The 27643-nt window shown below is 43.8% G+C and overlaps 1 protein-coding gene across 6 annotated transcripts; it reads left to right on the top strand.

The window, feature by feature from the left end:
• The first annotated feature begins 1137 nt into the window (after positions 1 to 1137).
• CNTRL (centriolin) lies at positions 1138 to 27538 on the top strand. 6 transcript variants are annotated; one of them, XM_063174326.1, is made up of 44 exons: positions 1138 to 1266; positions 2213 to 2467; positions 2765 to 2898; positions 3170 to 3300; positions 4599 to 4740; positions 5246 to 5432; positions 5529 to 5722; positions 6786 to 6833; positions 7344 to 7463; positions 7977 to 8202; positions 8645 to 8754; positions 9237 to 9431; positions 11720 to 11873; positions 12289 to 12509; positions 13120 to 13296; positions 13571 to 13705; positions 13807 to 13952; positions 14363 to 14543; positions 15011 to 15190; positions 15425 to 15604; positions 16105 to 16221; positions 16512 to 16656; positions 17123 to 17262; positions 17774 to 17957; positions 18196 to 18494; positions 18680 to 18888; positions 19050 to 19242; positions 19568 to 19698; positions 19821 to 19961; positions 20077 to 20203; positions 20370 to 20534; positions 21244 to 21403; positions 21502 to 21617; positions 22071 to 22288; positions 22663 to 22820; positions 23082 to 23155; positions 23510 to 23698; positions 24048 to 24273; positions 24447 to 24652; positions 25423 to 25692; positions 25768 to 25830; positions 26325 to 26522; positions 26695 to 26775; positions 26921 to 27538. In XM_063174326.1, exons 2-43 carry the CDS (start codon positions 2254 to 2256, stop codon positions 26764 to 26766), a joined length of 6876 nt encoding a protein of 2291 aa, XP_063030396.1. In that variant the 5' UTR covers positions 1138 to 1266; positions 2213 to 2253; the 3' UTR covers positions 26767 to 26775; positions 26921 to 27538. The 6 variants fall into 6 exon arrangements, with proteins under 6 accessions (XP_063030396.1, XP_063030393.1, XP_063030394.1 ...); XM_063174323.1 differs by having other exon boundaries at positions 26695 to 27538; XM_063174324.1 differs by having other exon boundaries at positions 2222 to 2467; positions 26695 to 27538.
• Positions 27539 to 27643: the final 105 nt, after the last annotated feature.

The following is a 27643-nucleotide window of genomic DNA, read 5'->3' on the forward strand; positions in this document are numbered from 1 at the left end:
TCTGACAATTCTATTACAAATAAAACCTGCAATATGGAAATATTAGGGCACAATATATCAACATGCACCGTTTTAAACAGCATTTTGCAAAAAAAAAAAAAAATTTGAAAAAATTGAAAAAATTTGCAAAAAACCCCTCACGACCATTGATGAAAAACTTTTGCAGGCCTGGCATTTGGGATAGCACCTCGAAAAATGGGTTTATGTAAAGTTAAATAAAGTTGTGCAAGAATGCTGAAGTTTAAACAAATATTGTGGTCAACCTTTACGGGAAAAGTGTTTACAAAACTGTTTCTGATCAATATAAAGTGATATTACAGTAAGGTCAGCTTCTCACCAAAGGTAAGGAACTAGAATAGAAGCAATAATTGAATAAAAGCTTATAAAATGTAGGATGCTTAAGGTTATTGAAATGAGTGGCCAACATATGTATTATTAAATAGCATTGGGGTGGTATGTAAATGAAAAGGCACAAATAGTGAAGGACACGGGGAGGTGCTTTAAAAGTCTAACAGTAACCTGAAATGGTGTTTTTTAAATCTAATTCTGCTCCTTCTCTACATTTTTCAGAGACACAACCTACTGGTTTTTCAGCCCTGCATTTCGCACTTACTTACACAGATGCTGAATTAACACAATCCAAGTGCTAAAAAGATATTTATTTACACGTCTCTGTGAAAATGACTGTGTATTTCGAAAAAGTCCCTTTATATGCAATTTTGTAGTGAGATGCTAACTTGACACACGCATAAAGATAAGGATAAAACACCTATCAGCAGAGCAGGTTTTATTGTTTATACAGCGGCTCGGGTTTGAAATAAACCAAAACCCCTCAAGGTTGTGTTGTTTATACAGCGATCTGTGTTTATTGTTTATACATTATACAGTGATTCGCGCTTTATTTACCACAAACCCCTGAGGGCTCTCCCTGAGGGGACGCGGCGGGAAATGGCGAGGCGGGGGCGGGGCCTCGGCGGCGGGAAGGGGCGAATGGGCGGGGCTTGAGCGAGGCTCCGCCCCTCAGCCGCACCCGCCGCGATCGCCGGCCGGACAAAATGGCGGCGGGGCGGCCCCTCAGGGAGCGGCCTTAAAGGAGCCGCAGCACCGGGGGCTCGGCGGTGCGGGCGGCGATCGCTCGCCGAGGGGAAGGAGGCGGCGGAGAGCTGCCTGGAGAGCCGGTGCCATCCTTCGGGAGCGCTGCGAGGCCGCCCTGCCCGGCGGTGCCGCGGCGGCGAGCGGTGAGCCGGCGTTACCATGTCAACGCAGGTAATCACAGCGGAGGCCTGAGGGGGCGGCCCGCTGACCGGGAAGGGATGGGGGCCGGGAGAACGCGGGGCCCCGATCCCCGGGGCTGGCACTGCGAAAGCGCAGCCTGTCCTCAGGAAGCAGCGGTAAAACCACGAACTGCGCTCCTTGGAACATGAGGAACGCCCCAATGTGGCTTTGCGGTAGCGCGCCAGCATCTTCCTCCCTCTCCTGCGCCTTCCAGTCTCACTGTCCTGATCCTCTATGAATTGTGTTTCTAAATCATGGATAGAAAACAGTGGCGCTTTTTCTTGCCCCACCTTCCCTTGTCCTTATTTCCTTTCCAGTTTCGGAGGGAAAAAATCCATCACAATGAAGAACATATTCTTAAGGGACAGTGTCATCATTCACAAAGCTCAAAGTTCCCTTCACAGAAGACTTTTCTATCTTAAAGAATGTCTTAAAATGTGCTCCTTGTTCAGTGGGTGGAGGTGTTGGTAAAGCTCTGTCCCTTGGAGATGGTTGCCGCAAGGGCTCTGTCACACAGAGTACAGGACTTTTCCTGCCCTTATCTCTGGAGAAATAAATATGTTCATCCCTGAGGGAGGTTTCTGTTAACATTCTCTGGAATTTCCCAGACAGTCACAGGATAATTTGTTTGCAGAAAGGAAAACTCTGGGAATCTCAGTGCTAGACTGATCCTAATTTTTTTTTCTCGGTTGCGTTTTTCTGCCTGCATTTGTTCTTACTGTAAAATGGGTGATTTCAAGCTTTGGGAACTGCTCCATCAGTCCCTGGGGCTGTGCTGTAGAAGGGTGGGAATATAAAGGTAAAATTCTTCCCCAGGCCAGGAAAACTGGGTGCTGGCACCCATAGGAGTTGTGGTTTTTGGCAGCTTCTGTAGCACCTTTGTTGTCATGCAAACATTTGAGATTTAGCTTTCTACACAGACTGATAGTTGTTTCAGTTCTTCCAGGTATTGCCATGTGATACCCAGCATTTCTGGCAATGAAGAAAGGCTCTGTAAGGAAAGTTCCAGGTAGAAAACCACAGGCACCAGGATCCCTGATACCTCAGCCAATGTCACCTGTCACTTCTGGTGTCACACGTCCACGTTCTGGCCAACAGACCCCTCCAGCTGCTGCCAAAAACATGGAGCAGAGACCCCAGCAGTGGGAAATTCCAGCAGAAAATGTTGGAGCTGCTTTTAAATTTCAGAAAGGTATTGTATAGTCAATAATACTGCTATCCAAGCACATACCACAAGCATTAAAAGCCAGTGTGATTAAAGATGTATGATCTGTTGGAAAGAAGCCTGAAAATTCTGATTTATCTTTTTTTTTTTTTTTTTTTTTTACACAAATGTGGAAGTGGGAGTAATGAAAGCTGGGGAGAATAATGAGACTTTTAGTCCTTCCTGTAAATGTTTCTGGGGGTATAATTTTCAATGTTTTTGCAGTATTCAGTGTAAAGAAAACAGCAAATATAAAAATCATCAATCCTTTCTGTTTAATTTCAGATGAACGTGGTGTTAGCCCAGGGGTTAGGTACATAACTGAGCCCCTTATAAAGAGTCTGTCAAAACAGCAAAATCTGGCTTGTATAAGCTCACTGAATCTTTCTTGCCCAAAGGATGGGAACAAGAAATTTAAGGTAAGTGTTTGGAAGTTTGGAATTTCTTTGTTTTTTGTTTTTTTTTTTAAATGACATGTTGCTTTTGATGTAGATGAAGACTAGCCCACTGTAAATTTAAAATCCAGCTTTTCAAAACTGTAGAAGACTGTACCTAAAGTGGGGTTATAGAACACCACAATGAACTGTGATTAATAAAATATTAGAGTATTTGGTATTTTTAATTAATAGAAAACTGCTTTTCTCTTTTGAAAAACCCAAACCCTATGCTAAGGGATTTTCTGTTCTTTAGTACATAGAAAATTTGGAAAAGTGCTACAAACTAGAAGTGCTAAACCTTAGTAACAACCAAATAGAGAAGATTGAGAAGCTGGACAAACTGCTGAAGCTGCGTGAGCTCAACTTGTCCAACAACAGAATCAGGTGAGAGGAGACACCCCAGGCTTTGGGGAGCCCAGGGTCTGTAAAGCTGATTTTCCTTTCCTGCTAAAGTGAGTTCTCTCACAGGAGTGAGCACTTGAGGTGAGTTCCCAGCTGTATTTCAAGACTAAGAGGCTTTGAGGTGTTTGTAAAGAGCCCAAGCTCTGAGGTACTGGAAGCATAAATAGTTCTAGGAAGTGCTGTCAGTGTACATGGCTGGGGTTTAATTTGTTTTTCTTGGAAACCAAGCCAGAAGTGCAAGTTTCCAGATACCACAACAGACAGGGGTATGAAGAGCAATAACCCAATTAAGTGCATTAAAAATTAATTAAACTTTTAGTGTTTATTATTACACGTAATATAATAAGTTTTTCTTTTAGGAGAGGAAGCTGAATGGGCTTGATCAGGCAGGCCATAAATTCCCTAAATTGCTTTTGAACTCTTTTGAGAGCCTGGTGTCTTGTTTAAAGCATTGAAGGGTAATGGTTCATGCAGTAGCAGAACTCTTAATCACTTTTAGTTTTTCTATCAATAAATTATGATCTTTACTATTATGAAACTGCCTTTGCAGCAGAGAGGCTGCATTTCAGCAGAGACATTTGCAATGGGAAGTGAGTAAAACCCCAGAGTTCATTTCTACACATTGCATTCACACAACTTCCTTTCTCAACAGGAATTGAAAAGGGCCAAGTAGCTCCTGCTCTGTTTTCACACTTGGGTTATTTACAGCTCATACATACACAAAAACCAGCACAGTCACAGGAGCACATCCTGCTGTGCTTTGTTATAATACTCATGGTTTACTTCATGTTCACACGTACTCATAAAAAATGCTCAATAAACAACCTGGCATGGTTTCCTCAATAGTTTTAATGAAAAAACTAAAAATGTAGCATGCTGTCAGTTTCCAGCTCATCCTTCCTTTTTATGGGGGGAAAAAAACTCCCACAATACAACTTTATTTTGATTCATCTTTGTCCCATTATGTTCTGGGAGAGAAAGAGCAAATTTTGCCTATTAAAATGGATTTAGCACACATTAAAACAGGGTCAATATCGAAATGAAGACATGCAAAAGTATGTCTATGCAAAATCATGTGCTGTGATTTTTGGTCTTAATTTAGTACTTGTAAGTAAGCAGGTGTCATTTTATTTCAATTGTCCATGGCTCTAAGTAATGGTTTTGCTGATCTCTTGGTTAATTAATTGTGACAGATTTTGTTTTGTTTATCCATAATGCCTCAGTTTCACTTCAGATTTGCTGTGATTCATGACAAATTCCATTTTTCTTCTCGTTTTCAGCAAAATTGAAGGCATAGAACATTTGCAGAACCTGCAGAGGCTGAACCTGGCAGGGAATGAGATTGAGCACATTCCTGTGTGGGTAGGGAGGAAGCTGAGATCCCTGCGCTGCCTGAATCTGAAACAGAACCAAGTGTCCTCAGTGAGTGATTCTGGTCAGAAACAGGCACTGTTCAGTCTGAGCTGGGCATTTACACTGATTGACTTACCCTGGGTAATTGCTGGGTGTCTTTCCACACAGTCTGCTGGGAAATACAGCAGTTGGGAGCCTAATAAAGTTATTTATCAGAGAAACTCCTGTCCTGCAGGTGGTGAGGATACAAACCTATATTATGTTGTTTGGGAAAGCATAGCCTTTTGGGGGATTGTACATCCACAGGCCTTGGTACCTTGACATTTCCAAGATAAAGCTCGATTGCATTTACACTCTTTGCAGTGGCATTTTTTGTAGAGGAAATAATTTGATTTTAAGAAATTACTTTAGTCATAATACTGTGTGTTTTGTTAGGTTTCTAGAGATTATTCTTTAGCATAAAGGTTAAAATAAATATTTTTATACAGACCATTCTGCATAACCAGAAATTTACTCCTGGGGGTTTAATTCTTCTCAGAAGGATGTCTAATCATTGTTTTGTTTCTCTTTGTAGCTCCATGATATAGCTAAGCTAAAGCCTCTGCAAGACCTGACCTCTCTGTTCCTTGCTGGAAACCCGGTTGCAAGTCTGCCTCACTACTGCTTGTACACCATATTCCACCTGAGGGCACTGGAAAACCTGGATGGACAGCCAGTGACAAACCATGACAGGCAGGAAGCTCTGGAGAGGTTTAATTTGGGTAATAATATGTAAAATCTAAAGTGAATGAGACAAAATTTAAGTTGAGAAGGAAAAGATTTTTCTATTGGAATGTTTCTCTGGTTTTGTTTTTCAGAAGAGATAGAAAAATTAGAAAAAGAGTTGGAAAACACAAAAAAGGAGATGGAGAGTGTGAAACTTAACCAGACCAAAGTGCTTGAGCAACTTCAGCATCAAGATGAGCTCAACAAGTCACTAAAGGAAAAGGCTGTGCAGCAGAGACAGAGCTTTGATGAGCTGCAGAGGGACCTGGGCACCAAAAATGAGCTGGTAAGATAATCCCTGGCACTAAGGAAGTCTTCAGACTGTCAATGTGAGAGTTCAAGTGACTGAAAATTTAATTTTAAAATTGAGAGACTTCCAACTCATTAGAGAGTGATTATTGACCTTCAATATTCTTTCTGTGTTTTTTTAAGTATATGGAAGCAGCACTCAGTATCACTCCTGTGATTTGTAGTAACTTCTTTGTTTCTAGTAATTATTTATGTATATCTGTTTAAAATTTTGTCTGTTGATGAAAGGTTAAGCTGCTGAATTGCTGATGTTCTGAATATCCTGCACTGCTCAGACTCTGAGGTGCTGCTGCAATAAGGAAGAAAATTGCTCCTTTTACACAAACAAGATGTGCACGCAAATTGTATGTCAGTAATAGCCCTTGAGTGTTATTTTGGGTAATGCTCACCAGTTTAATTGTATTTTATTCACATCATCCTAAAGTCTTATGCTGGAGTCTCTTCCATTGGTAGCCATAAAATGCAGGCAAAGTCCTGCATCTGAGAGTGCTGGGTTGTGAATGACCTGATGGGAACTTAATATTTGGATTTTATCCTGTTAGAATTGTCCTCTAAAATTTTATCCTTCAGACTCTCATACCTGGTACTTCTGCAGCTGAACACACACACACTAACCAGCAGCCTGCTTTTAAATGAAGTTTGCAGTATAAGGAGGTTTAGCAGCAAATACTTTGCAGCTTGAACCCACTCTTCTCCTTTGGATGACAAACTTGGCTCACTTGTGTCTCCCTTTAGCTGGTGTCTGGGTTTGTCACAGTCCCCTTCCTGCAGAGCCTTTGTTCCTCACTCAAGGTAGCCCCACTGTGCCCCTGGGTTGCATGGTTGGTTTTATTTCTAGGATGTATTTGCACGTTCCCTGAAGTAGCAACATTATTATGAAGTGTCCCAGTGAGATTTTATATTCACTATGGTTTGGAATACAATTTTCTTGCTATTTTTCTCCCTTTTCTCTGAAACAGAGTTAATTTTTTGCATGACATTTATCAAGTTTTGAAATCTTTCTTTAAGCCTTTCCTGTTCTATTTCTTTTCCTCCATTAGTTCTGCTTTCCACTCTCTATTGGAATTGTGCTGCATGTTCTCCTTCAGGTATTCAGTGTGAAAAGTTGATTTAAAAAGAAATCACATGATGGATCTTTACTTAAAAATAACCTCAAAACCAATTTAGCCCATAGTTAAGCTAAAATAAAATACATAGACTTTGTACTCTGACAATTGAGATATTTTGGTTTTTTAACAGATCGTTGGTGTTAATAGCCCTCATGGTCACTAGTAGCAGATCCTTCAGATTTTGCTGAAGGATCATACCCAAATTATTGTTTTATCCTAAATTAGGTTTAAAAATAAACTTGTCATTTTGATGTACATAAATTTCAAAGGCCTTTCATGTGATCATTTGTATTCTATTAATTGTGGAGCTTTTGTCTCCTCTTAGTCACCATTGTAAAATTACCCTTTGTGATATCCTTGATCCTGAGCTGTGCTGTGAGCTTTGTTCCCACGTTAGGGGCTGTGCCCTGCTCTCTGTGGAGCTGCAGTGTGTGTGCCAGTGCTGAGTGAATTCCAGGGAATGATCTCACTGGCTTTGTGCTTCTTTAGCTGAAGCAGAAGACAGTGGAGCTGACCCGGGCTTGCCAGAAGCAGTATGAGCTGGAGCAGGAGCTGGCCTTTTACAAGATTGATGTCAAATTTGAGCCCTTGAATTATTTGCCCCCAGAGGTAATAATTTTAAAATCATGTATCTTTTTATTGCTGTTTCCCTTGATTCTTCAGCTTGAAAAATAAAATCCTTATTAGTTTTCTTATAATCAAATAGATACTGCTTTATTAAAGGCCCAACCTCTGTCATACCTGCAAACAAAAATGCCAGAATGAAATCCATGAGAAAAGTAAGATCAGTAGTTGTTGACTACAATTAAGTTATGTCTGAGTAAATTTAAGTGCAACAATGTAATGGACTAAATATAATCTAAGTAAATTTAATATACTAAGGAAAAGTTCCTCCAGACATCTGCAACAAACTGGGCACACCTCAGTTAGGTTTGTTTGGTTTTAATTACATTCTAAAACAACAATGTTCAAGGCCAAAAATGTTAGGTATAATCTCTTTTCTTCTTATTCTTCTAATTTCAAATTGGTTTTCCTTTTTTTGCTTGATAAGGGAATAAATGTATGCTAGAAGTTGGCTGCAGCCATAGTTCTGAGATAAAGACTCTGCTTCTTACATTTCAGGAGGTTGAACTTGATAATGTACCTGGTGAAAGCCCCTACATTGGCAAGGCCAGGTACAAAAGGAACCTGGTCATAAGGGAAGGGTACATCTCTGACCCAGCTCAGCAGCTCCAGCTTGGGAAAATGCAACAGGAGGAAGATGACTCCTGCAGGAAACCCCAGCTGGAATCACATCTCCAAAGTTTAGATAAAATACTGCAGGATAAGGAAGAAAAGATTAATTCAGGTAAAACCTTGTTTTTTATTAAATGAAGATGAAAACATGTATATCAGTGTGGTTTATTCCAGTGGTTACATGCTAGACATCAGAACAGAAGCAGTGTGTCAAAGGCTGGAAGTGCTGTGGTTGTTAAACACTGGACTTGATGCAGTTTTGGTACTACAGTTTCTTTCTGCTGTTATTTTAAAATAACTCAGGATGAGAGCATTACATGTTACTGAAAACACAGTTCTAGGGAGGTTTCATATTTGATGTGTGAATTTAATTGTGTTGTACTTGTTAAACAAACTTTGGACTTCTTTTCTGAGAAAGCAGAATGTATTAGCTGTGATTATCAAGGTGTTAATGCTGTGCTGATTAATGTGTTCATAGACAGCTGTGTGTCAGTGTTATACACAATATTACAATGTATTTTGTGGATTTTATGTTGGGTTTCTTTTGTCTGCAGCACAAAGAAGATTAGAAGAACTGCAAAGTGAAATTGGAGATGCAGAACAACAAGTGCTGAAAGTAACAGAGGAACTGCAACAACTGGAGGATGCTCTGGCTCAGAAAAAAGTAAGTTTTTCCACAAGGAGAAAGGGAAGGTGTTTGAAGTGGTGTTGATGTAAGAAAATACAACTTTTTCTCCCCATTCTTATAAAGAGGCCACTGTACAGACATAAATCCATGTGTCAAGCATCAGAAAAATCTTCCAAGTTTTAGAGAGCTTGTTCATAAATCAGCTGTTAGAGCTGTATGCAGTTAATGGCATCTGTTCCATGTTGCTGCTGATTTATTGCTGACTTCCCCAAACCCTTTGGAAGAACCTGCTGTGTAGGTTGTGTTGTGCAGCTGAAAAGCAATGTGGCTACAGAATTGGCAGCAAGAATTAATTTATCACCATTAAACTCAAACAGTATCTTCCACTTCAACTGTCATCAATTTTTAATTTTTAAACTTGCCTGAAAATCAGTGACCAGGATTGTCTTTATTTAAATGTTAAATATATTCTTGATCATCTGTCTGTTTCCAACCACTCAACCTAATGCTGTCTCCAGCTCTCCAAGGCCAACAAGGAAGCAATTGAACAGAAATTGAGTGAAAAGTTACAAATCCTGCAGGCGCTACGCAAGGAAGCCTTAGAACTGGAAAAACAAATAGAGAAACAGAAAAGGGAAACAGGGAAAAATCAAAAAGAGCTTGAAGATTTACAGATTTCACTTGGTTCTGTAAATCCTGAGGATCCAAGGCATGTAAGTAAAACCAGAATCTGAAGTTGTTATATACTGTGCAATGGATTAAGGCAGCTTTAGCAGGTGCTCATCCACTTGTGCTTATTTAATGAGTTGTGTTCTTCTGCAGTTTGTATCAGAGTCATTAACTTATGATTTGAAAGTTAAAAAATCTTTACAGTTAAATAATCCCACCAAACCAACCAGCTTTGGTAAAACACTTGTACAACTCATATTCCCAGCAGGTGCTGTAGAGCACATTCAGAACTAAATGTTCATGCTTTGCACAAACTCACTGGGCAGAGCCTTGCAGACAATTTCTGTGTAAGAAATCCTTCCTGCATCTCTTTGTGGATCTGGCCTTAAAGGTTTTTAAAGATCTGTGTGTGGCAGTGCTTATCCAGCCTGTTAGGTGGGGACTGGTGGCCTTTCTCTGCTGTCACCTCCAGTCCTGGGGAATCAGCAAGGCCCAGAGGTCACAGCTCCTGGGGCTGGGGTGCCAAGGGCAGCCCGAGCTTCCACCCAACTTTATGATAGTCATCATCAGGGATGCAGGACTTTTTCTGAGCTACACCTGTGTTCAGGTACAGCAAACACAGAAATGAAACTAAAATGAAACAGAATTATCTTTAATAGTGCTTTTTAAAAGCTTATATCTCTAAACGAAAGTTTTTCAAGCCAGCTGTGTGCATTTAAGTGAGAAACGAAAGTATTTTTATTCTTGGCTTCGTTTTCAGCAGAGGCGCGCAAACACCTGTTTAAAATGCTCCTTTTGTATTTTAAACTTAATTTCTTCGGCTCTTGGGTGGCAGACCGGGAAGGCTCCCGGGGGAATGGCCGGGCCCGGGGGAATGGCCGGGCCCGGGGGCAGGAGCGGGGCCCGGGGGCAGGAGCGGGGCCCGGGGGCAGGAGCGGGGCCCGAGGGCAGGAGCGGGCCCGGCCCTTCCCGCGGCCGCCCCTTGCTTCGAATCACAACACAGGAAACGCCGTGCGAGCCAACGGCCGGGAACGGGAGCGGGGCTGGGACCGGGAACGGGAGCGGGGCTGGGACCGGGAACGGGAGCGGAGCTGGGACCGGGAACAGGAGCGGAGCCCGGGCGGCGGCTCCGGCTCCCGCCCCGGCCCCGCGGAGTCTCCGCTCCGTTCCGGCCGTGCCGGAGCTCCCGGTGCTTTATTCAAATGAATTGCCGCTCAGGGGTGGGGCGTTCTGCAAGTGCTGTCTCAGGAAGAAAAGACAAAGGCAAAGCTGTAAGTGCTCGGGGACCTGTGGCTTTTTGTTTCTTTTTAAAACTGCATTTTTGGTGCCGTTCGGCAGCTGCAGCAAGATGGCTGAGTGGCAGCGGCTCGAGTTTTACTTGGTGAAATTTCGGTTTTGAGAGCTGCAGGGCAGTTTGTGTTTGGCAAGGTGACAAGTTGAACTGTGCTGATATGGATGTTTAACTTCCGGTTTAATCCATTTAAAATACAAAAAGCTTTGGTTTTGCCCATTTACTTTTGTTATGGAAGCAACTTTGTAAGTGTTCTTTCTTCTGAGAACTCATATTTAAATTTTCTACTGTTAGCTTGATTTATTTTTTTGAGTAGTAAGAAAAACATGCAGTTAATCATGACAGTATAATTCTGTATTTTCCCAAGTTTCTGGCATTTGAGTTGTTTCTGAGCAATTGCACACTGGTAAGAAATAACACTTTATTCTGTTGATAACCAAGTTTTTGTAAACAGCTGAAACAATCAGTTAATTCATGTAAATGCATGAAGTCCTTGCCAGAGTCTGTGTGAGCTGTGTGATGTATTGCTCAGAAATATTTTAATAAAATAAGATTTACTTAGGAATATTTACTTAGTAACTGTAAAGTTGACCCGACTTGCTGTTTATTCAGAGTATTTTCATTCAAGTGTTGACCTGACATGTTCTAATGCATCATCTGCTGTGAGGGCAATGCAGGATGACAGGATTAAAGGTTCTGGGAGGAATCATGTTTGTTCTTGACTGAGAGAGAGGAAGTGGTAGAACAAAACGTAAAGGCAGGAAGAAAGATAGTAGCCATGAGTACTAATTTATAAATGCAGGCTTTATTCAGCCTGGGCAGACAATGCTGGTAGTCACAGATTGCTGCTTATCTGGGGTCCTTTGTGGGGCAGGGCTGAGGGAAAATTCCAACAAGTAACAAACCCCAAAGCACCACGGTGTGTGCTGAGCTCGTGGCTTTTCTTGCTGATAGTGGGACACTGCAGAACTGAGACAAAATCCCAATTTGGTGTTTTAAATCTGTGTTGATGCCCTGCTTTACCTTTCTGTTACTTGACAGGCTCACATGAAAGCTCAAAAAGCCAGTAAAGAGCAGCACCTGGATATAATGAACAAACACTGCCAGCAGCTGGAGACTCGCCTGGATGAGATGCTCTCCAGGATTGCCAAGGAAACTGAGGAAATCAAGGATTTGGAGCAGCAGCTCACTGATGGTAAACTTTAATTTTTGTCTCAAGGTATTTCTTGTACTTAGGGCAACATGAAAATTGAATTGAGGATTGGTTTGTTTATCTTTGCTCAAATGAAATACAGAATAGGTACGAAAGTGCTAAAAAACTATTCTTAAATGATGTGAGAGAAACTGTGTGTGCTCACCTCACTTCTGCCTGCTTGGGAAAAGGGGCAGAAATTCACAAAGAGCTGCAATTTCTTTTAACTCTTCCAGTGATCAGGTTAACACAGTCATGTTGGGAGTCCTAACCTTAAAACCAATATTTTCTCCTTGAGTTCTAGGTTACTTGTTTTTACTTACTCCAATGGCAAACATTTGAAGTGAAGGCAGTTTGGTTTGCTTGGTAAATAAATGTGGCTTTTTAACTACCTCCAACTCATTTTGCATTCCTGCAGGTCAGATAGCAACAAATGAAGCACTGAAAAGGGATTTGGAAAGTATTATCACTGGCCTACAGGAATACCTGCAGAGTGTGAAGCAGCAGGCAAAACAGGCCAATGAGGAGTGTAAGAAGTTGCAGAAGGAAAAAGAATCTTTGCTGGGAAGATTGGCAGGTCTGGAGGAGGATAAAAACAACCTGGAAGTGGTTGCCATGGATGCAGAAAATATGAGAAAAGTAAGGCTTAATACCTCTTTTCCCAAGTTTAGATATCTAAGAATAAACTTGAAAAAATAATCTGGTGATCAGATTAGGACTAGGGAAGCACAATTCCTTGGACAAAATAATTTCTGATTTGGTAACATGATGAGGTGCCCACACACCTCAAGAATAGAATCTGGCCTTTAAAACCAGTGGTAAGAGACATGCAGTAAAGCTGTGCTTTGTGAGACATGGCTCAAAGTGCAGGTTTCACCTTGCAGACATCACTGCAAATGGATTTGCAGTGACTGTGGGGATGTCAGTGAACCCTCTGACCCTGGCCAGGGCTGTGTGTCAGCAGCTGGGGTCTGTCCTGTCAGCCAATGACCCAGAGCTGTCTGGCATCCTGGTGAGTGTTGTGTGAGCCTGAGCTCCTGGCACAGCTCTGTTTCACTTCCAGCTCCCCTTTTCTAACCTGGGTGTGGATTTTGGACAGTCAGTGGCACCACTGGCCTGGCCTTGCAGATAGAAGTGCCATCCCCCTTCCAGTTTTAATGGAGTTCCTGAGTTAAAGGGAAGGGAGAGAAATACTATTAAATTTTGGCTCTCCCATGTGCATCCTTCTAAAATGGGTGTTAAATTCCAGGAGATTGCAATGCTGGAGAGTTCACTGCAGGAGCAGAGGGAGATAAATGAGTCCCTGCAAGGTGCTCAGGAGAAGGTCAGCACCCACAAGGCCGAGCTGGAAGCTCAATTAAGAGAGAGAGATGCTGAAGCCAAGCAGCAAAAAGAAGAGCTTGAAAGACTGAAACAACTTAGCCAGGTAAGAGCAGAGCTTTAGTGCTGCCAGAGGTGTTAGCTACCCCAGCACACCTCATCTCCAAAGCCAAATCACAAACTGCTGGTGTAGGCAGTTTGCTGGGATTTAGAACTTTGCTTTGAAGCAAGGTGCAGATGGTTTGCTTGGGTTTTTTTTTGTTGGATCTTTTTTAGGTGTCATATTGTTACTGTTTTAAGAAATACATCTGTTGTGTGTTTGGGGGACAGGTTGGGGTTGGGAGTGGGGATATTAATCTGGAGGTTTTGTGGTTTTGTAGATGGAACTGTCAGCCCTGCAGGATGAACTTGAAAAGGAAAGGCAGCTGTTAGAGAATGCTCAGACCAAAGCACAACTGGCAGAAGAAAAGGAACAACAAAATTACAAGCTGCATTTACAGTTCAAGCAATTGCAGGTGAAGTTTTTGGTGTATTAAAAATCCTGGCTTTTATCTCTTGTGGATTTGTTTGCTTAATTTGTGTGGGGTTTTTTTTTTTTTTTTTTGTCTATTTTTAGGGAGACAATAATTTCCTAAAACAACAGCTTAAAGATCTCCAGAATCAGCTAAACCATGCAGTTGGTAACTTAATTCACCCTGAGGATGTCATGGCTTGTATAAATGAACTCAGGAAAAGGCTACAAACAGGAGCAGGAGAGATGAAGTGAGTAAAATAAAAGTGCAGTGTGAGATTTGAGCATGTGGGAGGGGCAGGACAAAAGGAAATGCCCCAGGTTGTGCCAGGGAAGGTTCAGATTGAATAATTGAATATCTGGGAAGTTTTCCTCACTGCAAGTCTTGCCAGGTATTGAAACAGGCTGCCCAGGGCAGTGGTGGAGTCACCAGCACTGCAGGGATTTAAAAAGCATTTAGATGTGGCCCTTGGGGACAGGGGTCAGTGCTGGCCTTGGCAGTCCTGGGGGAGGAGTTGGATTTGATGAACTCAGAGAACTTTTCCAACCTCACCTGAATGAATTACAGAGCATCTCTCAAACTTGCACTGTTTGTCAGTCATGATTTCAGTATCTGGGATCACAACTTAAAATCACTGTTTTCTGTCTTGGAACTTTCCAGGTGTCCAAATTCAGCTGATATTTTAGGGAAAAACCTTGCAAGTCTGCAGAAGGAATTCAATGACATCCTTGCTGATGCACAGAAGGAAAAAGAGAAAGCATGGGCTGGACAGAGACAGTTGCAGGAAGAATTGGTATCCCAGCAGGAGAAACTGGAAGAAATGCTGGAGAAGTACAGACAGGCATGTATCAAACAGCAAAAGCAGGAGTGAGACAATTTCAGCTTAGTCTAAAAAATGTAACCTGCAGCTGAAGGATCAGGTTTCACTCGATGAAGCTTTGCTGTGCTCTGTCCTTTGTGTAACAGTGGAGTCTGATTTGATTTTTCATTAATAGTCTTCCTGATTGTTTGGTGAATTGGAATTTAGTCAATGATCTGTCTCAGAGGCAACAAAGACTTTAATGACCACTAGAAAAATACAGCTCTGAACCTTCTTGAAAGATCATTTTACATATCTCTAATAAAATAACTGAGGCACTCTTAAAATATTACAGTTACAGTGGCACAGTAGTTACTTTTCCTTTTTGTTTTGATGCAAAGTATGCTGGTAACTGCATTTCCCAGAAATTTAATTAAATAATTAAAACAGGGTGGCTTCTGATTGGGAAAAAATGTATGGCCACTTATGCTAACATATTTTACTTACAGGTTAAAGCTGAAAACAGGCAAAATAAGAACAAGGTGCATCAGTTAGAAAATGAAATTCAATGTTTAAATGAAAAAATTAAGAGCATGGAAGAGATCCAGGGCCTGACTGATCAGCAGCTCCAGGAGGCAGATGAAGAAAAAGAGGCTATTCTTGCTCAGCTGGAGGATTTGGAGAACAGGGTGAGGATGGGTGAGGGCAGGTCTGTGCACTGCTTGATTTGAGAAAAAAAACTTGTGGATTTCTGCTTTATAAGCCAAAACAACACATGCAGGAACACAGATATTAAATATAGCATCTTGCTTTTCCTTAAATTTTACTGCTTGTCCTCGCTTTAGACTTTTTTCTAAGTAATATGAAATGAGGTAGAGGGGAGGATGAAAGTACATTGTAAAAATCTATTTTCCTGCTTTCAGAAAAAAAGAGAAGATGCCAGGGCACAGGTGCAAGTGCTGAGTCTGGACAAGGAGCTGAAGGAGCTGCAGAGAGCAGTGATCACCTCAGACAGGCTGGCAGCCACCGAGCTCTCCATTGCTGCAAAGCAGCTCAAGGCTCTGCAGGGAACTGTGCTCAGGATCCACCAGGAGAGAGCTGAGGTCAAGCAGCATGGGCAATTAATTAATTGCTTGTTAATGGCATTGCAGTGGGAGCAGGGCTGGTGTCCTTCAAATGAGCTTCAGAGCTTTCTTCTAAAGTGTTCTGAGCTGCACAGGAGCCCTTGCTCTGGGCAGAGTTTGAGGTACAGAGATGAGGGAGGAAATGTGGGTATGGACAGGTTCCTGCTGAGGGGGGGAAAGGGAGGGGGAAGATCATTAATATCTTATTGACTGAAAGGCAAACAAGCGATAATTCATTGTTCTGTAAGCCAGAAAAACAAAAGAAAGGACTGGAAACTCCTTTTCAAACTGGGAAGCACTTTTGGCTACATAATAACATCTCTGTACCAATACTGTGAGGTGAAAGGAGAAACAGTATTTTACATGTATCTGGAGTTCAGAACAGTCAGGTTATCAATGGTTAACTTTTCACAATGGCACATCTCAAGCCTGAGAAACGTTCCTGCAAACTGCAGCTCAAAGGCAAATCTCCATTTCAGGAGCTTGAGGAAGCCCAGGAGTTCTGTGCTGAGGCAGCTCGTGCTTCCCAGGCTCTTGCCAAAGCAGAAGCAGAAAGAGAATTGCTACAACAGCTCCTCAAGGAGAAGGAAGAGCAAGTAGGTTGTTTGCTCTGTGTTATATGATACAATCCCAGTGAGTTTCTGGAAATGTCATGTTTAGAGGTTCTTGCCCTGCCCCTTTGCCCTCAGGTTATCCCAAATCAGTGTTCTTTCCTCCCCTGGCACTTGCCCTAGAACAAACTGAAGACCTCACTGCCTGGAGCAGCTGAGTTTTAAGGAAAACCATCACCTGTTCACTCAAACATCCCTCATTTGAGGGCATGGGAAGAACAGCTTTGTGCCATTGAGTGGGAGCTTTTTGTGATTTAAACTTCTGTTTCAAATAGCTTCTGCAGGAAATGGAGAAAGCTGGTGAGAAAACTATTGCATCAGACACTCAGAAGTTTGAAATTAATAAATTAAGTGAGGCTGTGGAACAGCAAAAAGCAGAGATTGACCGTTTGAAATGGCTGTTGGATAATATTGGGACAGGTAATTTCTCTTTTCTCTCCCCTTCTTGCAGACAGACAGGGATACAGAAGATTGTTATTCCCCATTTCTCACTGTTTGAACCTGGAGAACAGTGTTGAGAATATCCTTCTGTACAGGTTTATACAGGATATGTGTCAATGTTCATTAGTTTGCACTTTTCACAGCTCTTTAGGAAACACTGATTGTGGTGAGCATTCCATTTAAACTGCTCAGGACATTGGCAGAGCTCTGTGTAAGGAAAATGAGCAGCACTTCCCTGGATCTGAACTTATATTTCCACAATCTTAAACCACCAAACCCCCTGTGTATGCCTGTCATTATAGATCACATTTAGTTTGTTTCCCTCAGCAATCATTTCTTTTAAATATAGTTCCAGTTGAACTGGATAGCATTGAGGGAAAAGTTGAATGCAGTATCTATTAAACTATTTGCCTTGGATGACTCTAAAACTGTGCTTAATTTCCAGGTAACAAAGATGAAATTGGGACCTTACAGGATGAAATTGCAGCCCTCAGAAATGTGCTCTTGCAGCAGAATGATCACAGCCCCAGTACAGCAGAGCCCCTGAAAAGAGGGGGATGCTGGTACTACCTGACATCATCACAGGTCAGGAATAAAACTCCTGCTGTGGGTTGTTTTCCTTGTGGAAAGCCCTTTGATGGGGGAAAGTGCATTGTAAATTTAGTAGGTTTGGGAGAAATTTAACAATACACATTGGCTGGCATGTAGGAGAAATATTGAAATAGATCACACACAAATGTTCCCTGGTAAAGGCCTTTACTGTGCTGATGGGAGCCCAGGTACATCACATGGGGAGAGAACTGTTCAGGGGGCACTACTGAAAATCCATTTAGGTAAGGGCTAAAAGGAGATGTTACAGACAAACATTTCTTTTAAGAGAATATTTGTCTGAATTTAAATATTTTGTCTGAATTTAAAAATATTTGTCTGAAGTTAAAATATATTCAATGCTTTTAAAGCTGCATCATGTTTAGAACTGAGAGACAGCAGGGTATGTGTGGCCTGTTCTGAAAAGTCATTAGAATGTTTACAACAGTTCCTTTATTTGCCATGATTACCATTTCATGATTAACACATGCTGTGTTTTTTTCTTTAGGCTTCAACTCCTGCTTCCCAGAGCACCAAAGACTCTGGAGTGTGTTTGGGGTGCTCTGGCACATCCCCAGCCAGGAGAGGGGATGCTCAGGAGCCCCCCTGTGGGAGGGAGGACTTGCCCAGCCAAGGATGTTGGGTTTACTCACCAGTCAGAAATAGGCTGTACAAAGCAAATTCTGGCAAAGGTGAGTCAGTGTCAGTCTCAGAATGTTTAGGAACAGACTAAAGATGGGCTTGCTTAGAGTTCATAGAGAGTTGGGGTTTTTTGATGGGCATGAGTGAATATAAATGTTTATTACTGTTGAATAACTTTGTTTAAGCAACATTTTTGTAAATTACATAGAATTTAGAATGTGCATTTGAAGACTATCTCTACTGAAAAAGTTATGGAAAGTAACATGTTTGGTTTTGTCTCTTTTAAAGAAATAAGAGCAAAAGAAGATGGTGAAGGAAATGCAGGATCTCCTGTCCCTGAAGGCTCTCCCTTTGTCCCAGCCCCAGGCACAGTTATTTACACAGCCCTTCCAGATGGGGCCCCTGCACCTCAGGGTGTGGGGGTATCTGGCCCCCCTCCTGCAGCTCCAGCTGCTCCTGGCTCCACCATCCATGGCCTGGCTCCTCTGGGATCCCAGGTGATTTGTGGCCCTCTGCCTCCAAACTTCACCGTGCCCCTCATTCCCCTGGGAGTGCTCCTCTGCAACGTGCCTGAACACCAGGACCTGGTAAGAACCAGAGCTGCAGCTGTGCCCCTTGGGAGCTGACTGGCAGATGGATTCTAGGAAAAGCTCCCTGCTAGGAAGGGTCTGGATCTGGTTCCAGCCTTTGCCAGCTGGAGCTGCTCCTGGGTGTCAGGAGGCCTCAGCTGGAAAATGGATCCTGATTGTGTTGTTCTGTTCCCTGTGTGCAGGAGAGTGAAGTCTCAAGGCTGGAAGACACTGTGTGCTATTTAAAATCTCAGAAATACAAAGATAAATGCTCAGAGGCAGCTGAGCATAAATACAGAAAGGAGGTGGAAAGGTTGCATGGAAATGTTGAAGTTCTGGAGCAGGAGAGAGCAGAGCTGGAAGGGGAAGTGGCAGAGCTGCGCCGGGCGGCTCAGAACCAGAGCACACACAGGTGGGGACAGGCACTGACAGGCAGCCTGTGCAAATACCTCACCCTTTTCCCAGCAAAATCAGCTTTTAAACTCATTCACAAGTGTAGAACTTCAACAGGCTCCCAGACCTTTGGCAGCTCTGTATTTGAATTCCATGTTGTATTTAATTCCATCCTTTCAGGAGCTTTATCGATGGCTACACCGACAGCCTCCTTGCAGAGCTGCAGCTGGAGAGGTCCCTGCAGCAGCAGGAGGATGTTGCAGAGGAGATTGAGTGTGCAGAGAAAACTCTCCTGAAGCGCCGGGCTGAGCTCAGAGAGGCCAACAGGCTCCTCACAGAGGCTCAGGTGGAGCTGGAGAGCACCCGGGGCAAGGTGAGGGAAGGCAAAGCCCTGAGGGCAGAAGGATTTGAGTGTTGTTTTGTTTGCCTGGCAGTTTATTTTCACATGGGCAACCTGGAACTTCTTAAAATGCTTCTATATGAAAGTAAGTTGGGAAATAAACTGTGCTAGAAGAACTTGGTTTAGTCCTTGTTGAGAGGAGGAAGGTTTCCTGCTCTGGACAAGAGAGGAGAAAAGGTTGTTCACGGTAGAAAGAGGGAGAAGGCTGAGCTGCAATATGCAAGCCAGGAGCTCCCCTTTAAACAGCAAATGCAGTATGAGGTGAAATGTATTGTCTCAAACCCAATTTTTGCTCTAGACTAAAGAGACTCTGCAGAAGTACAACCGTGCCAAACACCATTTGTCCTGCACTGAAATGGAGGCAGAGGAGCTGGAGCAGAGGGCTCAGGAAACTGCCACCAAAGTTGTGAAAGCAACTCAGCAGCTCAGGTACCCTGGGGGCTCCTGTGGGGTGAGGACAAGGACTGGCATCTTTCCAGTATCAGGACACTGCTTGTGGAGAGGGAGAGCTGTTAAAATGTCAATATGAAAAGGAATAAATGCTCTTCTAGGTTATTACAGACAGATACGAGGGGTTTGGAGCAGCTCAAGAGGGAACAAGAAGGTGTTTTGAAGGAAATCAACAAAATGGTGGCTGCAAGAGACTCTGAGTTGCAGTCATTGAACCAGAAGATAGAAATGCTCACTGAAAGGTGAGGACTTTCAATTTACCATGGACTGTATGAAGTTAAACATGTCCTCCTCCAGTGAGTCACTGCCTAAGACATTCTCACTTCTGCTGACTCCTGCTTTAATCCTCACTCTCAGCCTTCAGAAGCTCCAAGGAGACATCAGACTTGCAGAAGGGAATGAGGGCCAGCATCTCCAGATCATCAGGGAAGCAGAAAACCTTGTTCAGGGCAAGAAAACTGAACTGGAAACTCTGAAAGATCAGGTGAGGCTTGGCCTACTAACCCTGGGCTGTCCATTTTGTTAGAATTAACCTTTGTGTCTCAATTACGATCCCAGGCTCTCTGCACTTTTTCATGTGGGTTTTTTTCGTGTTTAGCTACAAAAACAATAGCTTGCACTGATTCTTGTGTTAAACTTCTCCACTGTAGATTTGTGCTCAGAAGCAAGAGCTCCTGTTCCTGGAGCAGCAGGTGACTGAAAGAACAGAAGAGCTCCATGGCCTTCAGGACTGCATTTCCCAAAGGAAAGGTGACCTCAAGGAAGCTCTTCGGGATGGAGAGACTGAAGCACATGAAAAGCTTCTCCAAATAAGGGCAAGTTTCCCAAATGAGTTTTCAAACCATTGTAGCAAAAGACTTGAAGCACTACAAACATTCCAGGAGGTTTCCACAAAATCAGTTTTGCTTTTTGTGCCCTCCCCAAACCCACTGAGAAATAGAACATGGAATTTGATGGGTTTGTGTGACTAAAAGCTTGGTCCAGATGCACAAGGAAGAACTCCCCAGTTCTGGTAACTCTTACAGAATTGAGAGCCAAGTTACATTAAATATGAGTCTGTGAATGACTTCCTGTTGCTGGGGAGCAGCTGCTGAGGGAAATCAGTGTGATCAGTGTGTGTAAAACACAACACAGCTGCCCCAGTCTGTGCCCATCCCCATTTGCACAGAGAGGATTCTGTACTTCCCTGCTGAAATCAAAACCAAGTATCAGGGTTAATTAGATTTTGTGGTTTATTTTCTTTGTGAGGGTTTCTTGTCTGGTTTTGTTTTAAGGTCCGTTATTCACTGGAATGACAATGTTGTGGTAAGATTTGGAGATCAAAATCTTTGCAGAATTACTACTCTAAATCATCAACAAACAAGACCTTAACTTAAATATTCTGTATTTTTTGTTTGTTAAACCACAATATTGATGACAGACTGTTAAATTATTTTATAAATATTTAGAACTTCAGTTTAAATGAAATATTAATTTTAAATTGCAAAGAATGCTATTCCTTGTAACATTGATACATTCTCACAGGAAATAAAAGTACTTCTGGGGGAGCTTAGTGATGAGAAGAATGAACTGGATGTGCAGATGAATGAGAAAAGAGCACAGCTTCTGGTCCTAAAGAAGGATATTAGGAAGGAGGAGGAAAATCTTCAAGCAATACTTGGGCAAATCAGCAAGCACAAGATGGGTATGTCCTGGGATTTCCTGGGTTTTGTGTGAAGGAACACACAGAGCTCTTTAGTGCTCATCCTAATCCAATAACTGCTCTTTATTTCACCTCCCTAGAACTGAAACATGTGCTGGAAATGCTGGAGCTTGAGAAGAATGAACTGGAGGGTTTGAAACTCCAACATGAGCAGAAGGTCAATGAGCTGGAAAGGACCCAGGTGGCTGTTCTGGAGGTAAGAAATGCTTCTGGGCCTGATGCAGGAACTGGGACATCTGTGGTTCTCCTAAGCCTTGGGTAACAGAGCCCTGATACTTTTAAATCAATCAGTTTCTAATCTGATTTCAGCTTATCACAGAAAAGTCTTAAATCTGCCTAGGCCCTTTAAAATAATGGGATTTTTGGTGCATGTGAGAGAGAAGGAGCACTGAAGCTCTTCTGGGGCTGTAGAATGATGGGTGGATCCTTTTTATCTGGATCCTGTCACTTCCAAGCAATGAGTGTGGAAGGGAGTTTAACTCAGCTGGGGATCTCTGGCACTAAAAAGATCCCCAAGGACTTGGAACCATTTTATTGTCACCTTCCTCCACTGAATGCACCCAAACCACTCTGGCTGCAGCCAAGGATGTCAGTACTTGTTCTGTTCTGGACCACAGCACTGTGGTGCTCACCATGCCTGTTTCCCCAGGAGAGGCTGAAGCTGGAGAATGCCCAGAGGTTGTTGCAGAGCCAGCAGGGGGAGGTGGATTGGCAGGAGCAGCTCCTCAGGAGGGACAGGGAGGAGAAGGAGCAGCTGGGCTCCCACCTGAGAGCTCTGCAGAGCAGCGTCGAGGCTCTGAGCAGGGAGAAGGAGAGGCTGGAGGAGGACTCCAGGACTTTGGAGAAGAGGTTGTCACAAACCAAAAGGTGGGGGAATTTCTTTCTTTTCTGCAGAGATCAGAAGGGATGGGGAAGTGTGTGAATGTCAGTGTGTTGTAATTTAAAATATAGCTCTAACTCTGAGGTGCCCAGTGATACAGAGCAGGCATTTTCTTATGTTCTGTGGAGCTTTTGCTTTAAGCCTCTCTACAGCAGATTTAAAAAATATTCAGCAATGGAGCTGATGAATCAGCAGCATTTTTATATCCTGGCAATGCCATGAGAAATGTTACAAAAAGTAAAGTGTTGCATCTTGGACCAGGACATTTGTCTTGCTCTGACTGCTCGAGGGTTTTACTGACATTTTTCAAGTCCCCACCAAGGATTTCCAACTAACCAAGGATGTGATTCACATTTTACAGAGACTTAACTGCCGCTGAAGACAGCAGCAGAACTGCACTGTCCAACATGGAAAAAGTGGAATTGGATGTTAAGAACCTGCAGCAGGAGGTGGAGCTACTGAACAAGCAGAAGAAATCACTGAATGCAGAGATTGCTGCTGTCCTGGAGGATCTTCAAGGTAAAGATCAATTTTTGGGTTTAAGCAGTGATACACTTGAAGAGAAATTCTGTTTAAAGACACACTTTAGCTGAACAGTGTGATATTAAACATTCAGCATGCTCACATGTCCATAGGCAGAAAATTTAACATGTTGAAAAGATGAACATTTCATAAACTGTGTTTGTCTTATTCACTCTTTGCTCATGAAAAAAGAGAATCTCTGTGTATTGGTATTTCAAACTGCTGATGGAAAATTCTTGTCACCAAATGCTTTTCTAGGGAAAAAGGAGGAACTGGAAACACTGAAAACAGAACTGAATGACTCGAGGCAGCAGCTGCACCTTGTGGAACAGGTTGGTTTTAGTGAAACCCATCCTTATGGTCCCTCTGGGAGTCTGATGTTGCTCCTGACCTGCTCATGAGGGCACAGCTCAACACCAGAGCCCTGCAGAGCTGAGGGCAGGGATTGCTTTATTGTATTCTTGCTGAGTGTGGAGTGGCTTTATTGAGAAGATCATTTAAAAACAACCAACCAAGCAGCACCTCCTGGCTCTTTATCTGGTGGCTCCTTCTGATTAACCCTGTGGCTGTTTGAGTGAAGGAGCCCTGAGCGTGCCAGTGGCCAGCTCTGATCTCTCAAACCCAAACCTTTGGGGCTGCTTCCATTCCCAGTTCCTCCTGCCATGTGCTTTTGTTTTCCTTTGCAGGATTTGGAAAAGAGCTCCAGGCAGCAGGAGGAGCTGCTCAGGGAGCAAGCAGCCCTGAAGGAGGAGATCCGAGAGTATTTAAGGAAACGTAAGGAATGCCAGGAGAGGCACAGGAGGAGGCAGAGCCAACTGCAGCAGCTCCAGAAAAAGATTGAGGAGAAGGAAACAGAACTCGCCCAACAGGAAGCGGTAATGAGAGCCCTGAGTGTCCTCACTTCCTCCTGACCTTAAAAATAATTCAAGAAGTTTGAATAGTGAGTTTACAAATAATCACAAAAGCACAGATTGGTTTGGCCAAATTAGCTCGAGTTGGGTGAGGAGTTTCAGCAAAGTGTGACCCAAAAGAAAAACTGAGGGAGCTGTTCTGAAAATGAGGGAGGCAAGAAAAATTGACAAACAGTTTTTGTCAGTAGGCACTGTTAGACTGCAGTTCTTTCCAATTTCTGCTGGTTTTGCTTCTCTCATGTCCCTTAGTGATGGTTTTTGTTCTCCCTGAGTTGGTGCTGGTTCAGGCTCAGAGTGTGGGGGTTTCTGGCAGGTTCTTCATCACCTCAAGCAAAACTCAGAGCGTGAAGGGAAAAAACTGGAAGAATGTGCAGCTAAAGTGAAGGATCAGAAAATCCTGTTGGAAAAGGAGCTAACAGATCAACACAAGAAACTGGAGCAGGCAAAAGCCAAAGTCAGGCTGGCAGAGGAGAACCTTGGGAAGCTGGAAAAGGAGGAGTCCCGGTGTGCAGCTCTTGAAGAAGCCATCAGAAAAAGCAGTAAGAGTCATTGCACAAATGAACTGCCACCATCTCTGGGGGCTGAGGATAATGGCACAACAAATATTTTTGTTCATCTTGTTTGGGTTCTTGGTGGTTGGAAAATATCTGCTGTGTATGAAGTGGGCCAAGATAAGTTTTGCTAATCAGGATTTTTTTTATGTTCTTTACAGAACATCAGCTCTCGGAAAAAGAATTACAGTTGCAACAAAAGGACAGAGAAATACAGTGTCTTCAGAAAGAACTGGAGATCTCCAAGTCTGAGCTAAAGCAACTTCAAGGTCAGATAGTGTCAGAGAGGAGAGAAGCAGAAAAACAAATCTTGAATCTGAAAGAAACACAGAAAATGCAAAGGATGGAGCTTGAAAGCAAACTGCAAGTGAGTCCTTGCTGAGTGGGGAAAGTTTGGGGGTTTGGGTTATTTTAAACAGAAGAATGATGGAACACCCATTTTTGCCATTGGAGGGACAAAGTAATGCAACAACCTCCTGAGCAGACTTGTGGCAGCCCCCTCTGGCATTCCCAGTGCTGCACAACACCCAGGTTACTCCTGTTTGTGCCTCACAGGAATCAGGGTTCTCTGAGCTCATGTTCTGCAGTGGGTGCTGCAGTAAAAGGCATCTCCCTGCACTTTCCTGGGAGCAGGAGCAGGGAGGTGGCAGCCTGCAGAGTGCCAGGGCCGTGTCTGAGCTCATCCCCCACAGTCAGGGGGGACAGCAGCCACCCCAGAGCCAGGTACAGCTGGGGGCCACAGCCAGGGGGGCTGAGGGCTCATGGCTTGAGCCAAGCTCATTTTGTGTTGGTTTTGAATCTTCCTCCTGTATTCACAATTGAAAATACACCCAGAGTTGTCAGTTATGCAAATCACTAAATGTAGCAATGTTCAGAGCTACTCAGCAGGCATTTAACAACTTGCCAGTGCCAGCTTGGGCCAGCTTTTTCTTCTTTAGAAACTCACTTTAGATTAAAAAGTGATTCACCTTGTCTGACTCCTTCTAGTCCTTCAATAAACCCTTTCTAAATTGTTGTGAAGCCCTTTAAAAACAGAGAAGAATGTTGTTGGCAGTTGGGAAGGCCCTGCAAGGTTGGAGTGTGAGGCAGGTTTAGGTTAAGGACTGGTGTTTGTAACCCAACTGTTTTGTGCTGCAGGTTAAAACCCAAGACCTGGAAGAGAGACAAAGGGAAATGGAGAGTGCAGCAACCTTGCTTAACCTGGAGGTTGAGAATGAGATTAGGACGGGGTTTAAATCTTCACGCTCATCTTCTCCAGACCCCTCGGAAGATTTGGAATCATCAGTTGAAGGAAAGAGGAGCCTGCAGTGTGAGTGTGATAACTCAGAGACTGCTCCCTTCCCTGCTGCTGACAGACAGCTCCTCTCCTTGGAAGAAAAGTTCAACATTTCCAGATTCTTCTTACTGGTAAAATGCTTTGGGCAAGTGGCTGCTCCTGGTGCTGTGTTGGTCCCTCTGGCTGATTGTGCTTTTTCCCCCAAGGATGAACAGTGGCGGGGAGAGGCACGCCGGGAGAAGCTGCAGCAGCATGAGGACAGGCTCAAGGTACCACTTCTGTGCCCCTCACCTCCCTTGGGCCCCTTCAAAACATGATCTGAACAACCTTGGGGAGTGGGGATCCTCCTCCAGCTCAGGCAAATCCACTCTGTAATGACCAGAGAGAGGAGCCTGGAGTGGGAACAGTAAAAGCCTGGCTGTAGCAAGATAAGTAATTTTAATTGGCACTTAATTGGATATTGGAGTATCCCAACAAGATTCTCTCATTTATTTCATCCTGTGGTATATGAGCAACATGACAGAGGAGTTCAACATCACCCTGATACCCTTAAGGTCCAGGCTCAGTTAGAACACAGCCATCAAAATGGATAAAATAACTCCCAAACCCACTGCCCCCTGCCTGCGGTGTGAGACTCCACCTTCCAGCCTTTAGGGCTGGCTTTACACAGTGATGCCAATGCGTTTTGTGCCCACCCTGGTGTCCCCAGACCCGTGTGCCCATCCTGTGTGTCCCCCCCGTGTGACCGTGCCGTGCGTTGCAGGCGCAGCTGCGGCGCTGCATGGCCAAGCAGGCCGAGGTGCTGCTGCAGGGGAAGCGGCAGACGGCCGGGAGCCTGCACAGCCTCCAGCGCCAGCTGCAGGTGCTGGATGAGCTGGTCAACAGCAGCACTGCCTCAGACTCCTCCTTCCTGGCCAGCAGCCCCAGCCTGGGATCCCTCCACAGTGTGACAAAGGCTCAGGTAATGGGATTCTCATCTGGGGGGTTTAATGGTTCTTCTCTCACCGGGAGGTGGAACAGCCACGGGCTGCCTCTCTGAAGGTGTTGATCTCACCCTGCCCCTGCTCTGGCAGTAGCTGATGCCTTTGCAAAGGCTGAGCTTTCCTCACAGTGCTTTGGGGTTGTTTTTACAGGTGCCCAGCAGCCCGGGAAGCGCGGTGGGATCGCCGGTGCTGCGTTCCAGCTCCCAGGGGATCTCTCGGTGAAGGCCAGAGGTGAGCTGTGGCTTCAGGCCGGTTCCAACCTGCCAGAGACACAAGGGCTGCAAGGCTGAGGGGCTGTGGGGCAGCTGTGGCTTCACAGCCCACACTGTCCCTTCCTGTGGCAGCATTCCTGGGGCTGCTGTCGGTTCTGCTTTAGGTTTGTGTTGTGCAGAAGAGTCTGGGTGAGAGCTGCTGGGAGCTCTCCTGGGACACGGAGTTACTGCTGCATAAATTGTTGCCATCCCTGGTCTTTCAGGAACTTTCCTGGTTCTACTGTTCAGCCCCATGGCTGAATCTCGGGGACAGCTGGTTCCACCCCAGCCTGGTACAAAAATGTTCTTTTGTAACGGTTTAAGGTACAAAGGTTACTTGAAAAGTGGCTTCACTCTAAAAGCAAAGCCCAAAGCACATCCACAGCTTGGACAGGGGCCCTCAGGTGCCATGTCTGAAGAATTCTCCTACCTCACTGGGTGAGCCTTGTCTGAAAAGCCTTTGCTACCACTCACAAGCAGCTGCTGCAAGGCCTGTACTGTGAAGGTTTTGTGCAATTGACAACAGGTTTTTATATATAAGTTGTTTTTAAAAAAACAAAAAACTTCAATGTGTATTTAAACATATGCAAACCAACCTCCTATTTAAGTGTCCAGCTAGTGGCCAGTTTCCACTTTAAAGAAACCTTGTTACAAGGTCTCATCTGTTGCCAAATGCACGGAGGTTTAAAATACAATTATTTTGGATACTTCCCTAAAATAAACTTTTGTGATTGACACTTTTATCTGGGGGTGGTTGCAGATTCTGTTCCTTGAAGCTGTTCTCCAGGGCACTGATACTGGCACAGGCCTGGATAGTGACAATGCTCAGAGTGCTGGGGCTCCTCCTT

Source organism: Melospiza melodia, chromosome 22 (genome assembly GCF_035770615.1).
Source record: "Melospiza melodia melodia isolate bMelMel2 chromosome 22, bMelMel2.pri, whole genome shotgun sequence".
Classification (NCBI taxonomy): domain Eukaryota; kingdom Metazoa; phylum Chordata; class Aves; order Passeriformes; family Passerellidae; genus Melospiza; species Melospiza melodia.